This window comes from Delphinus delphis, chromosome 10, assembly GCF_949987515.2.
Source record: "Delphinus delphis chromosome 10, mDelDel1.2, whole genome shotgun sequence".
Taxonomy (NCBI): domain Eukaryota; kingdom Metazoa; phylum Chordata; class Mammalia; order Artiodactyla; family Delphinidae; genus Delphinus; species Delphinus delphis.
This window is the reverse complement of record NC_082692.2, coordinates 67,024,276-67,043,109: the sequence shown is the minus strand read 5'-3', so window position 1 is coordinate 67,043,109 and position 18,834 is coordinate 67,024,276. Positions and strand designations below refer to the sequence as shown.

Genomic DNA, 18,834 nt, shown 5'->3' with positions numbered 1-18,834 from the left:
AAGAGCACCAGTTCTGAAGTCAGAGGTCTCTGGCTTTCTGAACTTCAGAGAATAGTTTCTGCATTCACAAATTGTGAGAAAAAAAATACCTGGTGCCTAAGGGTGTTGTGAATATTAAATGAGAGAACGAAGGTGCACAAAGCCTCCAGCAAAGGACTGCCTGTAGCAGCCTAGGCCAGGCAGGCGGCCTAAGCACTCTTTCTCTCTCTTCAGTCCTTAGAGAAAGGGCCCCAAAGCAAGAACTGAGGAAGCAGCTGTGAAAATGAGCCCCATCTGAAATGTGTCTCACCAGCTCCCTCCTCTCCACTTCGAACCACCGAGAGATGCCAGGCAAGCTGTGGGTCAGGGTCAGCGTGGTACGCTCGATCCACAGGCTCTGCAGGGAAGGCACAGGTAGGTTTAGGCCATTAAGTGATTTTTACCATGCCCTGCCTGCCCGAAGGGTGAGACACTGATGAGCTCCTGAGAATGTGGGGCTTGCCCCGGCCTCGCTATAAGCACTGCCCCCACTTCCCTAGATTTGTTCACCTTGAATTCATTCTCCTTGTCCTTGGGGCCTTTGTGAAAAGGCCTGTCGTACCGGAACTTCCTCACATTGTTGACGCGGTAGAAGCTCTTGACACGATCTGGGACCCTGTCCATCTGCAGGACGTCCACATAATCTGGAATGGGCGTCACTGCATAGATCTGCAAGTCTGGGCAGGAAGTGAAGGAGAAACCCAGAGAGACTGAAAGAGAGATGGACCTGAGTGGCTGACCCCTGTCATCCCCCCCAAAGGAGAGAGGAACACCACAGCCCCTGTTCCCTACTGGCAGCAGCAGCATTTCAAGAGGCAGATCAGACCCAAACACAGACCGAATCTCCCTAACTGCCCCTCTCCCTGCTCCAGCAGTCAGTCTCCTGAGCACGCAGCCAAGGTGAGATGTCAACAGCTAGGTGTTCTCCAGTGCCCCTTTAAGAAAGAAGGGAAAGGGGTCAGGAGAATGCAGGTGCCCATCCCACAGAATGAAAAAGCTGCAAGAGCCTGGGTCTGCCCACTGTGGGTAAACTGTATTTACTGCAAAACAACATTTTAACAAAGTACTCTTTGGGATCTCTGTGGCGAGATAACATATGGGAGTCTACCTGCCCTCCTCTCTCTGGAACAAGCTTGCTACAGTCATGGCAACCGTCATGAGGTGTTCAAGGAAGCTGTGTGTGGGGAATGAGGGGCAGGCCAGTGTTTGCATTCAGACTTCCAAGTGCCTCAGACCCCCCGTCTCCGCCCCCATCCACAGAGCTGTGCCTCCGTCCTGCTGGCAAAGGCTCTGGGTAACAACAGATGCACGTGGGAGTAGAGCAGGACACAGAAGTGGAGTATCCCTGCAGCAAGAGTCCACAGTGATTGCTGCTGGCTGCCTAGGCAGACCCTTCATATGGCAGGGTGGGGACTCAGGTGCTGGCAGCAGCCAACCAGAGGGATAAAGGTCCCCCTGAAGTTCAGCTGATGACCAGGCCCCCATGGCTAAGGGCATGCCACGGCCCCTCTGTGAAGCACGAGTGCCCTGCTAAGTGTCAGTCAGTAACGAGAACACACTCTGCTTCAGGACTTACAGGTAACCTGGCCTGTATGGCCAAGGACATGGCAGAGGGGTAGCTGACTAGGTGGGCCTCACCTCCCAGGATCCCAGCCCTCCTTCCCCTACTAAGTGTCAAAAGATACACTGGGCATCACACTGCAGGATGGTGTCATCAGGGTGGTTGGGGTGCTGCATGGCGACAGCCTGTGGGAACTCACTGAGCATCCTCTGCTGGAAGGCCTCCAGCCTCTCGTAGTCGTGGCCACGGCACACATATTCTTTGTTCTGCCACAAATGGGAGAGCACACTCAATGCCTCGCCTGCTGCCACCCATCCCCTGCATCCTCATCCCACAGACGTGTCCTAGGAACCCCTGTGGTAGGCATGGACACAGCACTAAGTCTCTGCCTTAAGGGAAATGATGGTCAAGAAGGGTAAGGGACAGCAGAAGGGAGAACTGCACTGTGGTGTGACAGCCCGGGGTGGGAGGTACGGCAAAGGCTGCAGGAAGCTTGAGGGAGGGAGGGCTCCTCACACAGGAAGGGATGCAAGCGGGGAGGCGGGGTGAGATTTTGGAAATAGCCATGCCTGAAAAGAGTCCTTGGAAGGTCCACCTGGGTTAGCGCAGTAGAGAAGAGTGGGGGGCAATCTATGTGGGTACAATGACAACCAGGGCCACAAGCCAAGACAGGAAAAGGCACAGCTAGAAGGAAGGTGCTTGTGGAGAACTGGTGGGAGGGTGACTGAACATGCCTGCAGGTGTGTGCCAAGGAGTATCACTATGGGTGCCACCAAATAATTTAGAAAAGGGGGTGATCAGGTGTGTGCTTTTGTAGGGTCACTTTTTTTTTTTTTTTTTTTGCGGTACGCGGGCCTCTCACTGTTGTGGCCTCTCCCGTTGTGGAGCACAGGCTCCGGATGCACAGGCTCAGCGGCCATGGCTCACGGGCCTAGCCGCTCCGCGGCATGTGGGATCTTCCCGGACCGGGGCACGAACCCGTGTCCCCTGCATCGGCAGGCGGACTCTCAACCACTGTGCCACCAGGGAAGCCCAGGATCACTTTTGTTAGCTGGGAGAAACAGTCTAAACGTTGCCCAGTGTCCAGTGGGCATTTGTCAGCCTCTCTGGCAGCAATTCCTTTGCAACTGTGTCAGCAGAACATCATTCCAGCTACACATTTCTTTCTGTTTTTCTTTTCTTTTCTTTCTTTTTTTTTTTTTTTTTTTGCGGTACGCGGGCCTCTCACTGTTGTGGCCTCTCCCGTTGCAGAGCACAGGCTCTGGATGCGCAGGCTCAGCGGCCATGGCTCATGGGCCCAGCCGCTCCGTGGCATGTGGGATCTTCCCGGACTGAGGCGCAAACCCATGTCCCCTGCATCGGCAGGCAGACCCTCAACCACTGCGCCACCAGGGAAGCCCTTTTTCTTTTTTTTAAAAAAATAAATTTATTTAGTTTTGGCTGCGTTGGGTCTTCATTGCTGCACATGGGCTTTCTCTAGTTGCGGCGAGTGGGGGCTACTCTTTGTTGCGGTGCACGGGCTTCTCATTGCAGTGGCTTCTCTTGTTGTGGAGCACGGGCTCTCGGCACGCAGGCTTCAGTAGTTGTGGCACGTGGGCTCAGTAGTTGTGGCTCGCGGGCTCTAGAGTGCAGGCTCAGTAGTTGTGGTGCATGAGCTTAGCTGCTCCACGACATGTGGGATCTTCCTGGACCAGGGATCGAACCTGTGTCCCCCGCATTGGCAGGTGGATTTTTAACTACTGTGCCACCAGGGAAGTCCCCAATTACAGATTTCTTAAAACCTCATGTTACATCATATTTGGTACAGGTTAGGACTCAGTTTTTCTCTTTGTGTATGGAAGGCATGACAAGGCACCTTCAACCCTGCTGCTCTGCCTACCTCACAGCTGTTCAAGAGTGAGTGGCTGGAGGAGGCTCCTCTGAAGCTCTCTGGTGACATCTGTCTGCCTGCCTAGCTGCCTCATTAGATTCACTTTGACAAATGGTGTCAGGCACTGGCAGCCCCTCTTGGCACGTCTTCAGAGGAAGGGGGAGAGAGAGGTTCCACAGGGCCAGCCCTACGTTTCCCAGTACAGGGATAATCACAGGCCAGGCTGTGGATGACCTCAGCCTTTTTGGAATAGGATTTTTGCCCACTTTTCACTTCTTCTCTTACTATGGGAGAACTCAGCTAAGGCTAGGCCACATGTCCAGATGGATCAGAATGAAAGGCAACACTGGAAGGGAAGTCAAGGTCAGGAGGAGCAGGCTGGCCTCTCCAGTGGAACAGACAGAGGACAGAGACATTTCTAAGTCCCTTGCTTGATAAGGAGAATTGACAAAGAAGGTAACTGTTTAGAACTGGCCTTTTCATATCCACTCACAAACGTACAATCCTCTCCAGTGTCTGTTCATGAGTCAAATGAAGAGAAACAGAAATTCCCCCAAGGAGGGAGGGCTGGATGTTTTCCTGTCTCCATGCAGATTAGCAGATAATCACATTTGTGAGGCAAGACGGGCAGATGGTCCAGAGAACTCAAGCTGACAGAGCTAGAGTAATAGATGGCCTATGTGGGAAGGTGAAAGAGTAGCCTAGTGTGCTGGGGAAGACCCAGCAGGAGGAAGGCACAGAGCATTGACCTTGAGGCTGGTTGCTGCTTTCAAGTCTGCTCAGGCGAGAGCCCCAGCATCCCTACATGAGACAGATCTGGCTGCCGCTGCTTTCCATTTTGCCCTTGCCATTTACAAGGCAAACGGCTACCTCCACTGGACTTATTCCATTTGCCACAGAGGAACTGAGCAGCTGAGGGAAGGGAAGGCAGCATGTAGCCAGGCCAGGCAGATTTGTATGCATGAAACATAGCTCCTAGTGTGGAAATGAGGATGGACTGATGGATGATATTTCCTAACACCTCTTGTTATTTTTCCTCCATTACTGGCACCCTTGAAACCATGTTTGAACATTTAGACTGTCACTTGAGAACACTGTATGAATGGCTCAGATGCAGGTACTATGCCAGGTCCTACTTGTCAGAAAGCTGTGAGAGCCCTGAGATACTGATGTTCCCTGTGACATGAGCATGAGGGGTGGGAGCCAGGTGGAACCGTGATGGAGACCTCCTGCTTGACAAAGACAGAAATGGGGAACATCAGGGCCTGATTTTGTAATACTCAAAATAATGATGTTTTGGAGTAAAATCTGGTTGATGACATACAAATTGTGGGACTAAACAAGGAGAATAAAATGACAAGCATAATTTGCAAAGATAAAATGCGAAAGAAATAACTTACAGGGCTATAATCATTAGCTTATCAAAGGGCTTTCTAGAGATGCTTTTGGTTTCTAATTCTTGTACTATTCTTTCTTTCTTTCTTTTTTTTCCTTCTTTCTCTTCTGTTGACCTTTACCCCCACTGCTGTTGTACGATCTATGCTGATGGGGGCAACAAACATGCCACTTCTGATATGCCTGGACTGGATGGTCCCTAGAGAATGAAGGAGGTCCAGTCTCCTGAGGAGATCCTCTACTTATTCACATTCTGCTACTATAAACACTCCTGTGCAATAGACTTAGAGCCTTCTGGGGATCATGATCAGGCAGAGTGTGCTTGCTGTCCCTATCACTATTGCTAGTTCCTGCAGAAATCACTTTCATTTTAACCTATAATGATTACTGCCCAAGAAATGTGCATGTTGACCTGCCTTACATCTGAAATGTAGTCAGCCTGGACTTTGTTGCTTAGCAGACTGGCTTTTTGTAAGGAGCCATTAAGCTCAGTTGACCTTTGATGAGATACCAAGCTTATTGCTCACTGGCTAAAGCAATTTCCCCAGTAAGATAGGATCCCAAACACATCAAGGGAATCCTATGAATTTTCCCAGCTGCTTCCTGGACACTGAACCTTAGTATGATACTGGAACTGGGGACAATCGGAGCTACTCTTAGGTCTCAACTGCAGCCCTGAGGCTCTTGCATCAGCACAGCTTCGTTTAGGTCATTTGGGAACAGCAAATCCGTGTGGGCTACAGCCTACAAGCCCAGGCTGACTTCTCCTGGAGCCTCTGGGTTGTGCTGATTAAAGAGAAAAAAAATCGCAACTGTTTAACTGGTGTCAGTATGTCTATGCTCAGTCATTCCTTCCACTCTGTTTATATACCAGCTCAGCCTTTCCAGCAATGGTGGAGGAAAATGGCTGTAATCATCATGGGCCAGAGAACTGGCTGCCTAGGAAAGGCCTTCCACAGCCAAATCCAATGTTTGGCAGCTCCCACAAACCCCAGGAGCAAGGGGACTATCCTCTGAAATCTCTCAAATCAATAATTCTCCACCCTGGCTGTACCGCCTACTGTTGAGGTCAGGGCTGTACTGAGGTCCTGTCTGGCTGAGAACAGTCACACTGGAGAATTCCAGGCACTGGAAACAGAAGTTGGAAGGTTTCTAAACATACCTATGGGACATTCTCACACCCTGGTCATTTCCTGCAGGAACTTGGTTGATTTGGTAAGAAAACCACCCTCATACATTCCAGGTAGCTACAAAACAGTACTGCAGAGAGAAACAGAGTCTAAAGTTGGTAGCCAGTCCAGTCAAATTAAGTCAAATGCTTTTTGTTGGCTGGTCATTCCTTCAAAAAGAAGTATTCAATAGAATAGGAAAAAGGTTAAAAAAAAACAGGTTATAAATAACTTACGTGTAAAATATGATAGAAGTTCTTGTGACTACCTGAATGGACTCACCCGAAGGAAAAAAGGAAACTTCCTGCCATAGAAGCCGACCCGAAAGAACTCAGGCTCCAGGCGTTGCTGCTCCGTGATGTTGTCATAGTAGCTGGCCTCCATTTTCTGTGAACGAGAAAGGCAGTTGGCTTGACTGCTAGTGGTGTCCAAAGCAAGTTCTCCCAGGCCTAAGTAGACACTGTCTTTTGGAAAGAGAACATGGTGACTTGGTCTAGATAAAAAGTGAGCCCCTAGCCCTGATCAACCTCTCCCTGGGGAACTGCCTGATGGAGAGGAAGTCTTCACTCTCCATTGTCACCTGATGGTGAAGCAGCCCTGAGAGGCTGCTTGGAGTGTCCTTCCCAATGAGTGGACTCAGCCCCAAAGAGGCTCAGGCTTCCTGTACTTTCAGGGATACACATTTAACATGGACTTCCTTTTTTTGCTCAGGAATTCCTGGTTTTGACTGATACTCACTACACCAATTGAGTATAAGCTAGTGTTGCTTATAGGTGGCACCATTTTCCATCAGTCCATCTGCATTGCTCTTGTTCATTTATCATCTGACTCGATGCTAACAGAATGAGGAAGGCTTAGTTGCCAGCATCACTCGTACTGGTCCCAATTTAGGAGATTTTAAACTTTAAAAGTTGAACTAATATCCATGACGTCTGGTATTACCAAGGTCGATAAGTTTTTTAGTCTTGGCTGGCCTGGCTTCAGGTTCAGAAAAACTCACTGAAATCTGACTGGGAAGACAGCCCTAATGCGCTCAATCAAGCCAGCCTGCCAGGGGGCAGCGGCCTTCAAAGACCAGTCAAAATGCTATTGCTAGAGAACCACATCTATTATATAGGCCCAAATCCTGATCAGGATCAGGGAACACGGAAGAGCTAGCTATGCTGAAAAGGGTGCAAGAGGAGGATGAACTGAGATTCCTGACTTCTCTTTGCCAATGACCTGTTATGATTTAATACCCAGCACCGGCAACTAGGAAAAATTTGGGAGACTGTCAAAGTCCATTTCACTTAATTTTGAATATTTTTCATCAAAGAAGGGAAGAAGAACTTCCTTTACTTGGGTGCTCAGTATTGACCATAAGCCAAGGCAGTGAAAGATCTTATAATGTTTTCAGATGAAGCATACCTGAACAAAATCATTTCAGGAAAAGCTTCTTCATGAAGTCGAGCTGCCACCTCCTCCTTGAAACCCCCATCCTATCCTGTGTATGCTGCTTCTCCCTTCCTTGAGCACCAGTGGCCCTTGGGGTCTGGATCATACAATCATTTGTCATGTGTTTGTTTTGGTTCCCCAGCCGTCATGCAAGCATCTTGAGAGCAGGAACCTTGGCTTTTGCTTCTCCTGTACTGTCCACAGCACTAAACCAAGGGCTGGGTCCACAGTAAACGCTCCCTTAGAAGTTGATGCCAGAAAAGTGCTAGCACCTCCACTCAGGGTTGGGGCGGGGGAAGGGGCAAAGCTCACCCGAATCCAGCTGAGGCTCTGATAATCGTAGAGGCTCTCATACTGACACGCCAGCTCCCTGCACAGTGGGATCCCAAACTCCCAACTCTGCATCAGAAATAGGAAAAAGGCTTCAGCACCTCAGGCAGCCTTGGAATGGCCCAAGCCCACATCAAACATATCAGAGGGCACAACCAAAGGCCTTCTGCAAATCGCATGTCACAAAGAACATATGCTCAAAACCAATTTGTGGAGAACACATAGCACTGGTTTTCTGGCTTGAGGCATAGTTTTCAGGTTTCTACTCAAATGTTTCCACTTCCAAGAGGCCTTTCCCTAACTACCTTGTCAAGGACAGGCACTACCCCAACCATTCTCTTTCATTACTCTGAAGTTATCTTGTATAAAAAAAGTATTTACTTTTTCAAATTGAAGTGCGGTTGATTTACAATATTGTGTTAGTTTCAGGTACACAAAAGTGATCCAGTTATATATATATATATATACACACACACACACACACGCATACATATATTCTTTTCAGATTCCAATATTACTAGATATTGAATGTAGTTATTACAAGATATTGAATGTAGTTCCCTGTGCTATACAGTACATCCTTGTTGTTTATCTATTTTATATATAGTAGTGTGTATCTGTTAATCCCAAACTCCTACTTTATCCCTCCTCCACCCTTTCCCCTTTGGTAGCAATAAGTTTGTTTTCTATGTCTGTGAGTCTGTTTCTGTTTGGTAAATAAGTTCATTTGTATAATTTTTTTAGATTCCACATGGATATATAATATTTGTCTTCTCTGTCTGACTTACTTCACTTAGTATGATAATCTCTAGGTCCATCCATGTTGCTGCAAATGGCAGTATTTCATTCTTTTTAATGACTGAGTAATATTACATTATATATATAATATATATACATACACACACATACACCCTTTGCCATCTTCTTTATCCATTCATATGTTGACGAACACAGGTTGCTTCCATGCCTTGGCTGTTGTAAATAGTGCTGGCATGAACATTAGGTGCATGTATCTTTTTGAATTAGAGTTTTTGTCTTTTCTGGATATTTGCCCAGGAGTGGGATTGCTGAATCATGTAACTAAAACTAACTCTATTTTTAGTTTTTTAAGGAACCTCCATACTGCTCTCCATAGTGGCTGCACCAATTTACATTGCCCCCAACAGTGTAGGAGGTTCCCTTTCTCCACACCCTGTCCAGCATTTATTATTTGTAGACTTTTTGATGCTGGCCATTCTGACTAGTTTGAGGTGATGTCTCACTGTAGTTTTGATTTGCATTTCTTTAGTAATTAGTGATGCTGACCATCTTTTCATGTGCCTGTTGGCCATCTTTATGTCTCTTTTGGAGAAATGTCTACTTGGTTTTCCGCCCTTTTTTTTAAAAATGGTGCAACCACGTTTTTTGTTTTGTTTTGTTTTAATGTTTTTTCTTTTCTTTAACAATTAATTAATTAATTAATTAATTTTGGCTGTGCCAGGTCTTATTGGCAGCACATGGGATCTTTAGTTGCGGCATGCATGCGGGATCTATTTCCCCGACCAGGGATCGAACCCGGGCCCCCTGCATTAGGAGCATGGAGTCTTACCCACTGGACCATCAGGGAAGTCCCTCTGCCCATTTTTTGATTGGGTTGTTTGTTTGTTTCTGATATTGAGCTATATGAGCTGTTTGTATATTTTGGAAATTAAGCCCTTGTTGGTTGCATCATTTGAAATACTTTCTCCCAGTCCGTAGGCTGTCTTTTCATTTTGTTTATGGTTTCCTTTGCTGTGCAAAAGCTTGTATGTTCGATTAGGTCCCGTTTATTTTTGCTTTTATTTCTTTTGCCTTGGGAGACTGATTTAAGAAAATATTGCTACAATTTATGTCAGAGATTGTTTTGCCTATATTCTCTTCTAGGAGCTTTAAGCTGTCATGTCTTAAATTTAAACCTTTAAGCCATTTTGAGTTTATTTTTGTGTATGGTGTGAGGGAGTTTTCTAACTTCACTGATTTACATGTGGCCGTCGAGCTTTCCCAGCACCAATTGCTAAAGAGACTGTCTTTTCTCCACTGTATATTCTTGCCTGAAGATTAATTGACCATAGGTGTGTGGGTTTATTTCTGGGCTAAAAAGTATTTACTTTTATGTTGTATTAGTCTCAATTAGATGATAAGCTGCATGAGGGCAGGGATCCTGTTTATATCCTATATCCTCAGAGCCTAGAACAGTGCCAGCCATGAGCAGGTACTCAATAAAGATTTATTTAATGAGTTAACGAAGGAAACAATGACTTTTAAATTAAGATCATTTAAGCTTAGAAACAAGTCTGGAAGCTAAGTAGGAAGTAGCTACCCAAGGGCTTGGTAGTAGGTCTGATAATTTCCTTTACAGAAATGTTCAAATCTTAGAGCAGTCTTCAGATAATCCTTGCCTAATCACGTCTCGGGCTGTTTCCGTGGTGTGGCTCCTATTATGGTGACAGGCTCATCTAACAGTGGCCTTCACTAAGGGGCAATATTGTCCATTTCCTCCTCTTTTTAATACAGTGCTTTCTCTCTTGGCGAGATTGGGAATCAAAGGTTTACTTGACATTTTAGCCAGGCTCTTCTCCCCAACTTCTAAGTACTAATTAAAATTTTTATTATAGGAAAATTTTAAACATATAGAAACATGGAAGTATGAACCCCTAGGTACTCATCACCCAACCTCAACAATGACCAACTCATGGCCAGTCTTGTATCATTAAATATCTCATCCACTTACTCCTCCCCATAGTTTTGGAAGCAAATATCAGATATACTATAATTTCACCCATCAATATTTCAGTATGAATGTTTAATAAGGACTATATTAAAAAAATAGATTTGAAATAGCATCAGGGAGAAGGACAATACTCTCCATGTTTTATTCATGACTGTGTTTCTTTTTTTAAAATAATTAATTAATTAATTTATTTATTTATTTTTGGCTGCGTTGCGTCTTCGTTGCTGTGCACGGGCTTTTTCTCTAGTTGCTGTGAGCGGGGCTACTCTTCGCTGTGGTACGCAGACTTCTCATTGCAGTGGCTTCTCTTGTTGCGGAGCACAGGCTCTAGGCGCATGGGCCTCAGCAGTTGTGACTCGCAGGCTGCAGAGCGCAGGCTCAGCAGTTGTGACACACGCGCTTAGCTGCTCTGCGCTACGTGGGATCTTCCTGGACCAGGGCTCGAACCCGTGTCCTCTGCATTGGCAAGCGGATTCTCAACCACTGCGCCACCAGGGAAGCCCAGGACTGTGTTTCTTATCCTTTGAAGAAATTACCGCCATATGGATTGAACTGCAGGACCAATTAAAAATGTTGAAACAAACCAAAGAGAATTTTAAATAGACCCTGACTCCCTGCTCCGATACAATGCCTCTGCCTCAGTGAGCTAGAAAGCCTCTTGTACCCCCACATCACAGCTTTTAAGGGGGCACGTGTCTGTCCTGTCTCTGGCTCCAAGTGCTGCTTGGGCAGGTTTCAGTGAAGGGCCCACAGGAGGGTCTGCTTGGCAGGAAGATCCAAGGGGGCTGGCGAAGCAGCTGAGCTGTGTGCAGACTGCTAGCCAGCCTGTAAGGAGCGCCCCATGGGGAACTGCTCATTTAGGTGATGAGGAACCCATGTGAGGCTAAAGGCGCTTTGTCTGCTGACGGTAGCTCCCAGTAAAGCAGTTCTACTCTATTAGGATCAATGCTTATCTGCCTCGCTGGCATCTCTGCCCTAATTTGTAGCCCTGCTGCTCCAAGCCTGCCCCCCCAACCCCCAAGGGTGAGCCAGGACACTCTGTCAGCCTTGAGGATTGTGCTGGAATGCTGGGGGTTTTGAGAGCTACCTCGGAACACAGGGAGGGAACGCCCTGCAGATACAATGCATCCCATCTACATCTTCTCTCTTGGTTTCCTTCCTTCTGGCAGGAGGCAAAGCCAACTACACAACTACTAACCAGTGTCTGAAATCCAATCACTTCTACCAGCTTGGGCAGATGTGTGTTTATACATCCTTGTTGCCCCCACTGACAGGGATGGCACAAAAGTTGCACTGACTTGGCTCACTCTACTCAAACTGGAAAGGAAGGCAAAAAAGCCTGGGACTCCAGACTGTCAGTCTTTGTACTTCTGTCTACACACAACATTTTAGAAGCAACAGACTCATTCCTTCAAAGGAATGTGGACAATAGCAGCCCTCAGCAGTAGAGCCCAAGCCCACCCCCACATGGAGGGTTGGTTCGGTCCTGATGGTCTGTATGCTTTAGGGGTCAGAGGCCTCCTCCCAGCTTCCCTTACTGTCTGCTCCCTCTTCCCTGAAATGAAGGACCAGCTCCCATCTTCATGCCTCCCCTTCCTTCTTTTTTTTAAAATTTATTTATTTATTTTATTTTTGGCTGCGCTGGGTCTTCATTGTTGCGCACCAGCTTTTCTCTAGTTGTGGAGAGCGGGGGCTACTCTTCGTTGTGGTGCGCGGGCTTCTCATAGCGGTGGCTTCTCTTGTTGCAGAGCATGGGCTCTAGGGCACGTGGGCTTCAGTAGTTGTGGTGCATGGGCTTAGTTGCTCCGTGGCATGTGGGATCTACCCGGACCAGGGCTCGAACCCGTGTCTCCTGCATTGGCAGGCAGATTCTTAACCACTGCGCTACCAGGGAAGCCCAGGAGCACTTTTCTTGCATCAGACAGGTTTTGCTTTTCTGGAGCCATTAGAAAAAAAACCCTGAATGCTTTTAAGAGAACTGGTTAGCCCTATCCACTGGTTCTGTCAGGTATGAAGGTACAGAAACAGAAAAGTTGGACCTTCTGTATGAGCCCAAGAGAATGGTTGTGATAAATATCCCTTTGAGGGGCTCATGAAAGGGCTCACTGAGTCGTCTGTTCTCAGTACAGAAGCTGCTCCCCCAGCAATTCACACCAAAGTCAGGGCTGCTAGAAGGAGGGGGAGATCCCTGACAAGGTAGCCTACGGAGCCTCCCAGTCCTTCTCCCCTTCCTGCTTATCCACAATACTCAGGCAGGTTTTGCATTACCTTCCCTTGTTCATACTAACCTTTAAACCTGCTTTCTTGACACTACTGTAGTGTGGGGTGAAAAGGGGACCATTAATGCTCACGTGTCCCACTGCTGGGCTCAATCAGATAAGCATAACTCTACTCTGTACTCTATGCCCATGGAAAGAAAAATAAGCTAATATACTAACAACACTTATGCACACTCACACCATGCTTATGCCATTCCCTCAGAGCTGGGAGGGCTTGCTGGGCATATGGGTAGGTGGCAGCTCCAGGTGGGCTGGGTGCCAGGAAGACAGACCTAAAAGTGTACTGGCATGGGGCCCTCTGTCCGTCTCTGGACCAGCAAGGAGAGGAGGCTTTGGGCTGGCACTGTGGCTCAGTCATGTGTGGCTGGCTGACAGCTAAGCATGGGTCTCCTTTCTGGGCCAGGTGAAATGAGAGCTCCTGAGGTTTTGGAAAGGTTCCTGCTTACCAGTGTGTTCCCTACATGGGTGAATGTTTTTGACAAACAAAAGTCTCTCATGTTGTGTAAAACTGATGAATGTTTTCTGATTTATGGGCAGAAGTTATTAATGTTTAAATCTTTCTTTTTTATGATAAAAAAGCTTATTTTAAAAAACCAATTTCCATTTAAGTCTGGAGTTCAGCCACTATAGTTCCCTGAACAATCCTGTTTCAGCTTTTTAACATGCTCAAAGCTGAGTAATGAGAGAACAGCTTCAACAAGTTACACAAGTCCAGCCTTTCCAGTGTATGGGCCATAGGTGGGTCAGAGGGCCCCACAAGGAGCTCTCCCAGAGATTGGAGCAGAATGGCTGGGAAGTCCCAAGGAAGTCTGAACCAATGCTGACAATGCCTGCTAATTCCACAGAATCAAGTTTAATAGAGAATAACCCCAATGAGAGGAGCCCAGACTATGCTGTAAGGAAGGGAAATCCAAGACAAGAACACGTACCCGTAAGAGGCAGTACAGGCCTCCGTTGGCTGTGGTTAGAATCCATTAATTTTTATAGCTCACATTTTCTATAGCAGAGCAGAAAGCTACAATAATTTAAGTAAATCTAATAAATATAAGCAGGGGGCCCAAAGCCCTTGCTGTTGGAGCATTAGTATTTACAGATGTGCAAAGCTGGTATGTGGGGTTGTCTCTTACATCCCCAATCTGGAATTGGCTTCCAAGCCACAGAATTAAGCTGTTATTTTTTTTTCCCCAGAGAAAGTCATGCTGCCTCCATATCTAACGCACACATATGGGCCTCCACCCCCTCACCACCCCACACAGTACCCTCTGCAGCTGCTGCCATCCCTGTAGCGTTAAGATGCCATGTAGTACAGTAGAAGCAGAGATGCTCAAAGCCTTGCCTAATAACACCCACCTTGCCTTTGTTGAAGTAGTGGATGATCTTGCGGCACAGTCCCTCTTTCCGCTGCCACTCTGTCTGGGATGGGTAATGGAGGAATTCCCGCAGTGGCCTTTCCTCCCACTGTAGCAGCTCACAGTAGAGGAGCAGAGTGAACGCAGCTTCTGTGGGGACAAGGGCTATGGAGGTCCAGGGGCAGCCGGGTGCCAAGGGACCAGGCTAAGCAGCATGCCAGCGCAAGGCATGTGCAGCCCAGATCAGGGTTGCTGGATACCAAAGCTGAGATAGAGGGGCTGTCCAGCCAGTGAATAGCCCGTGAACACAGCACGAAGGAACCAAAGATCCTAGTAGATACCTTCCTCCCTTAGCCTGGTCACCTGCTCTGGGCTCTAGATAAAGTATGGCTCAGGTACCTAGGGGCCTGTGTACAGGTTGCTTTGCTCTGGGACACACTGACATGTCAGAGAGAGTTCTTGGGTTCCTTTTTGCTCAACTGACTAGAGCTTCTTTTCCAACCTTTTCAGAACTGGCTCTGAGGGGTAAGCACTGACTAAGGCTTTTCTCAGCCCTCCCGAAGCCAGCCTCAATGCCTCCAGCTCCATTTTCTGAGCTCAGCATGGCCCTGGGAATGACCCTTTCTCCTTATCTTGACCGTTTCTAAAAGGACCAGAGAGAAGGAGTGTGTACGGTGATAACTGTGTGATGGGCTCCATTCCTGGAGGAAGCTAAAGTGGATGCTGGGCCCAGGGCGGGGCCCTGTGACACCTCCCATACATGTGGAACAGTTGGAGACGGTTTACAAAACAACCGCAGCTAAATGCTGTAGCTTCCTAAATCCCAAAGAGTCAGTCAGACTGAGTTACAGCAGCGGCTCATGGTCCCATGACACAGTCTGCTCTTTCCTGTTCTATCTGCTCAGTTTTAGTGGGCATCTCCTACTAGCAAGTTAATTAGTTCTAACTTCTGCCTGGCCTTCAAGGCCCTATTCAAATCTGCTCCCCATGACTATGAAGAATCTCTTTTCAAATTATCTAGTGACCCACTTCCAGTTTTAGCCAGGTATATTGCCTGCAGCCACTTTCCAGGCTCCTGCTCACGTTTGCGCTCTGCCTATGCTCTGGCTACTGGACCCTCCTGCCCAGGGATATACGTGCCTCCTCACTGGAGCTGTGAAGCCCCTTCTCACTGGGAACAAGCCCATGAGGCCCTCAAGGCCTCCCTCTAGAACTCAGAAAACCATGTGAAATCCTTTTCTTCCCTGCCAATATTCTTTTCAGATGTTATTCCTGAGGCCACCAGAGGCAAGGCTCAGCACCCTCTCTCTGTCTAAATTCCTGACATAGCCTCTCAGTGATGGCCCAGTCCTCCAGGAGTTTAGTAAATGCCTCTATTGATACATGGAACTTTTCAGTCTATCACTTCACTGCCCTCTCAAAGGGCTGCTGGGATCATGGGTGGAAGTGGCTGCAGAGAATGGCAGGTTCATCCCAGTCATTTCAGATTTAATTCTTGCCAAGCTGTGTCAGGAAAGGTGGAATCTATGCAAAACACTCTTTAACATCTAACATAAAATAAGGAAGGAGGATTCTGTGTTTCTACAAATTCATCTAATTCTCGTAATGCTGTGGACAAGAATAGCTTGAATTTCCTGGTCTATCACACAAATTCAAGTCCTATGGCTCAAGGGCTAAGATGTGATGGCTGGTCACCACAGTGAAGAAGTGGCTATTTTGGGGGAACTATGATACAAGGTAATCAGGCAGGACACACATGGGTACACATATCTTCCTGACTCAAAGTGGCGCTCAGTAAACAGAGTGTGACAGGTATGTTGAAAAGCTTTTAAATTTGTTCTTTTAGAAAAGGCCGTAGTAATGGATTAAATTGTAGATACAGTGAAAGGGTCCCTGTCTCGTCTGTCAGAAAGTAAGGTGAACATTCTCCATACTCTCCACTGGGAGCTCAATGTGGGGCTGTTGTGTACTTGCAGGGGAGGAGCCCAGACTGCAAGGCAGGTCTGCCAGCAAGTTCTGGAAGTCCCAGGGTTAGGCTGATGTTCCTGTGTTATGGCCTCACTTAGTTCCAGCTGTGAAGGTCCTCAGAGAAGTTCTGCTCATGAAGAGGGACAGTAAGCTCAGGATGCTCTGAACCTGGCACACCAGAATTTGGAGGTCACCCTTGAGGCCTCAAAGCGGGTGAATAGGAGGCAAGGAGAATGGAAGAGCTTTGGGCAGCAAGGCACAAGTGGAAGTTCCACCTGCTTTTTCTCCACCACGTTACAAAGGAGTTGAGGGAAAGGAGTGAGGTGATGGGCATCATGGGTCCTGACACTCTGCTAAAATCTGGGAGGCACCAGCTCAGAGCCTTTCTCTGCCAGCTGTGCATGTATGTCCAGTCTGTCCTCATGGGGAGGCGTAGCTTCCCCTTCCCACTTACCTGTGTAGTTTTCGGCCTGCAAATGCATGTCACAAAGCTTATGGATATAGCGGATATACATCTCTTCTTTGTTAATCTCAGATTTGTAAAAGTTCTGTAAGAGAGAAGGAAATATAAATGAAGATGGGAGAGGCTGCTGCCTGTGGAGGCCATCTCTGAACTCCAGGCAGCTGCCCAAAACCCTGGGTGTGCTGGACGGGAGGGAGAAGACAGGCCGTGGAGGTAGCCAGCACCAGGAAGAGAAGGGACCAGCCAGAAGGTACGCCTGCTGGGGGTGAAACCTCTGGCAGATCTGCAGGAGCCCTGAGTGATGAGACAGAGGAAAAATACCAGGGAAGACTGGAAATTAGAGTATGTCAGGGTTGGCGGGACCTTGCCAAGAGGCCAGGCTAGAGCTCTGTCCAAAGAGAAGCTCATTTCATTCCTTTCCCAAGTAGGAATGTGAGTGATGAGGTGCAAGTTTCCAAGATACCAGTAACAGAGCTGATGTCCTGACTCAAACCCTTAGGCTTGGAACTTCCCTGGTGGCACAGTGGTTAAGACTCCATGCTCCCAATGCAGGGGACCCGGGTTTGATCCCTGGTCAGGGAACTAGATCCTACATGCATGCTGCAACTAAGAGTTCACATGTCACAACTAAAGAGCCTGCCTGCTGCAACTAAGGAGCCCGCCTGCCACACCTAAGACCCAGAGCAACCAAATAAAAAACAAAAAACCAAAAAAACCCCTTAGGCTTATAGCCATGTATTGTAGAAAGGACAGGCCAATCACAGGGCAGGACAGAAGCCACACTACGAGGCAGAGAGGAGGAAGAGCCCATATTCTCTCACCATCAGGTTAACAGTGCAGCCGATCTTCTTATTCTCTGTCTCCTCTCCTTTCATGCAATCCCTGGAAGGGAGAGCACAGATGAATGCACAAAGTGGTGCCTCTGGGACAACACAGAGACCTGCAGTGTCACTGAGGCATTAGTATGTCCAAACCCCAGATGAGGATGCTCTCCAACAGAAACTTCTTCCACAGATGAGACTGTACTGTGAGCTCCCTCTAAGCTTTGGACCCACTCCTAGGGTTCAAAGATCTCTGTTCAACTGGACCCCTTGCTCTGGTGGCAGAGTGTAGAGCCCAGATGCTATATCAGGGCATTAAGTAACACCTATCAATGCCTTCAGCACAAAAGAGTATGTCAGTAAAGTAGAAGGTTAAGTCCTCAAGTTTCCAAAAGGGGAGGCACAGAGCTTTCCTTAAAGGGCAGTTTTCATTTTGTAGGACAGTGTTTCATAGAAGCCAAGACACTCTACTCTAGGGACCTACCTTCAGGACCCTGTGGCCACAGCAACCACGGCATAACTGCCATGTACATAATCTCATTCGCTTTTCTCCCTATAGTGTCCTTCCTGTGCACTAGTCTTTGGAATCCCCTCTAACTAGGAGCAGTTGCTTTGGAGCTTTTTTTCTGATTTAGGGGTAGCTTCGGCCAGAGCTGAGCTGCATTCATGCTGAGTAGCGCTGGGTTTAGGAGGGGTCATGGCTGGCCTTCCAGACACAGAACAGCAGGAACACTGAGAATGAATCCTTGCCTAGGGAGGGCAGGGACTGGTCAAAGCCAAGCTCCTCTGGGGAGGAGAAAGGCCTAGCACAAGGGGATGAAAGAGAATGAGAACCAGACTGGTGAATCCAGCAAGAAGCTTCCTGTACACGCAGCTAGCTGGAGTCCCAGATGCTCTCCCTTGGCATCTGCATGACATGTAGCACAGAGAAGACAACTATTGCTTGGGTCTGGGTTTCCTCTATCATTCCTCCTCATTCCTTATCACCTTCCTCTAGGTTCCCAAAAGGCACTCTTAGCTATCACCTGAACTCTACTGACAGAATAACTAAGGCTGCAATGGTAGCATTATTGTTACTTTTAGGCAAAGTCAAAAGCCATGATATGACTGAGAAGGCAGGCTTTCACGAAAAAATGAATTTCACATGAACTCCCAGACTGAATGTATCATAAAGATCTCTGAGCTCACAGGCTGCCTCCTCTAATCTGCGCATGGCCAGGATCAAGGGACAGAAATAAACAGATTTTACACAAAGAATGGAGGCATGGAAAAGTTGGGTCCCCCTTCCCTGGAAAAACCAAATGAAAGTCCTCCTGGGTCACACTTCTGTACCAGGTGATATTTTCCTGCCCATCTGCCACATGGCTCTGAGGAAGGTCTGCGCTAAGGACCTAACTTGCTCTGGAGACAGCCTTTCTCTTCCTCTCT

General features: G+C 47.6%; 1 protein-coding gene across 1 annotated transcript in view; it reads right to left on the bottom strand.

The window, feature by feature from the left end:
• DOCK3 (dedicator of cytokinesis 3) overlaps positions 1–18,834 on the bottom strand; it is a 402,555-nt gene that overhangs the window by 17,836 nt on the left and 365,885 nt on the right. Inside the window, exons 36-43 of the mRNA XM_060022587.1 lie at positions 17,407–17,467; positions 16,577–16,670; positions 14,156–14,304; positions 7,760–7,846; positions 6,296–6,400; positions 1,704–1,845; positions 529–695; positions 290–376 (exon numbers count right to left, since the gene is read on the bottom strand). Coding sequence (XP_059878570.1) covers positions 290–376; positions 529–695; positions 1,704–1,845; positions 6,296–6,400; positions 7,760–7,846; positions 14,156–14,304; positions 16,577–16,670; positions 17,407–17,467 — 892 coding nt within the window. The remainder of the gene's footprint in view (positions 1–289; positions 377–528; positions 696–1,703; positions 1,846–6,295; positions 6,401–7,759; positions 7,847–14,155; positions 14,305–16,576; positions 16,671–17,406; positions 17,468–18,834) is intronic.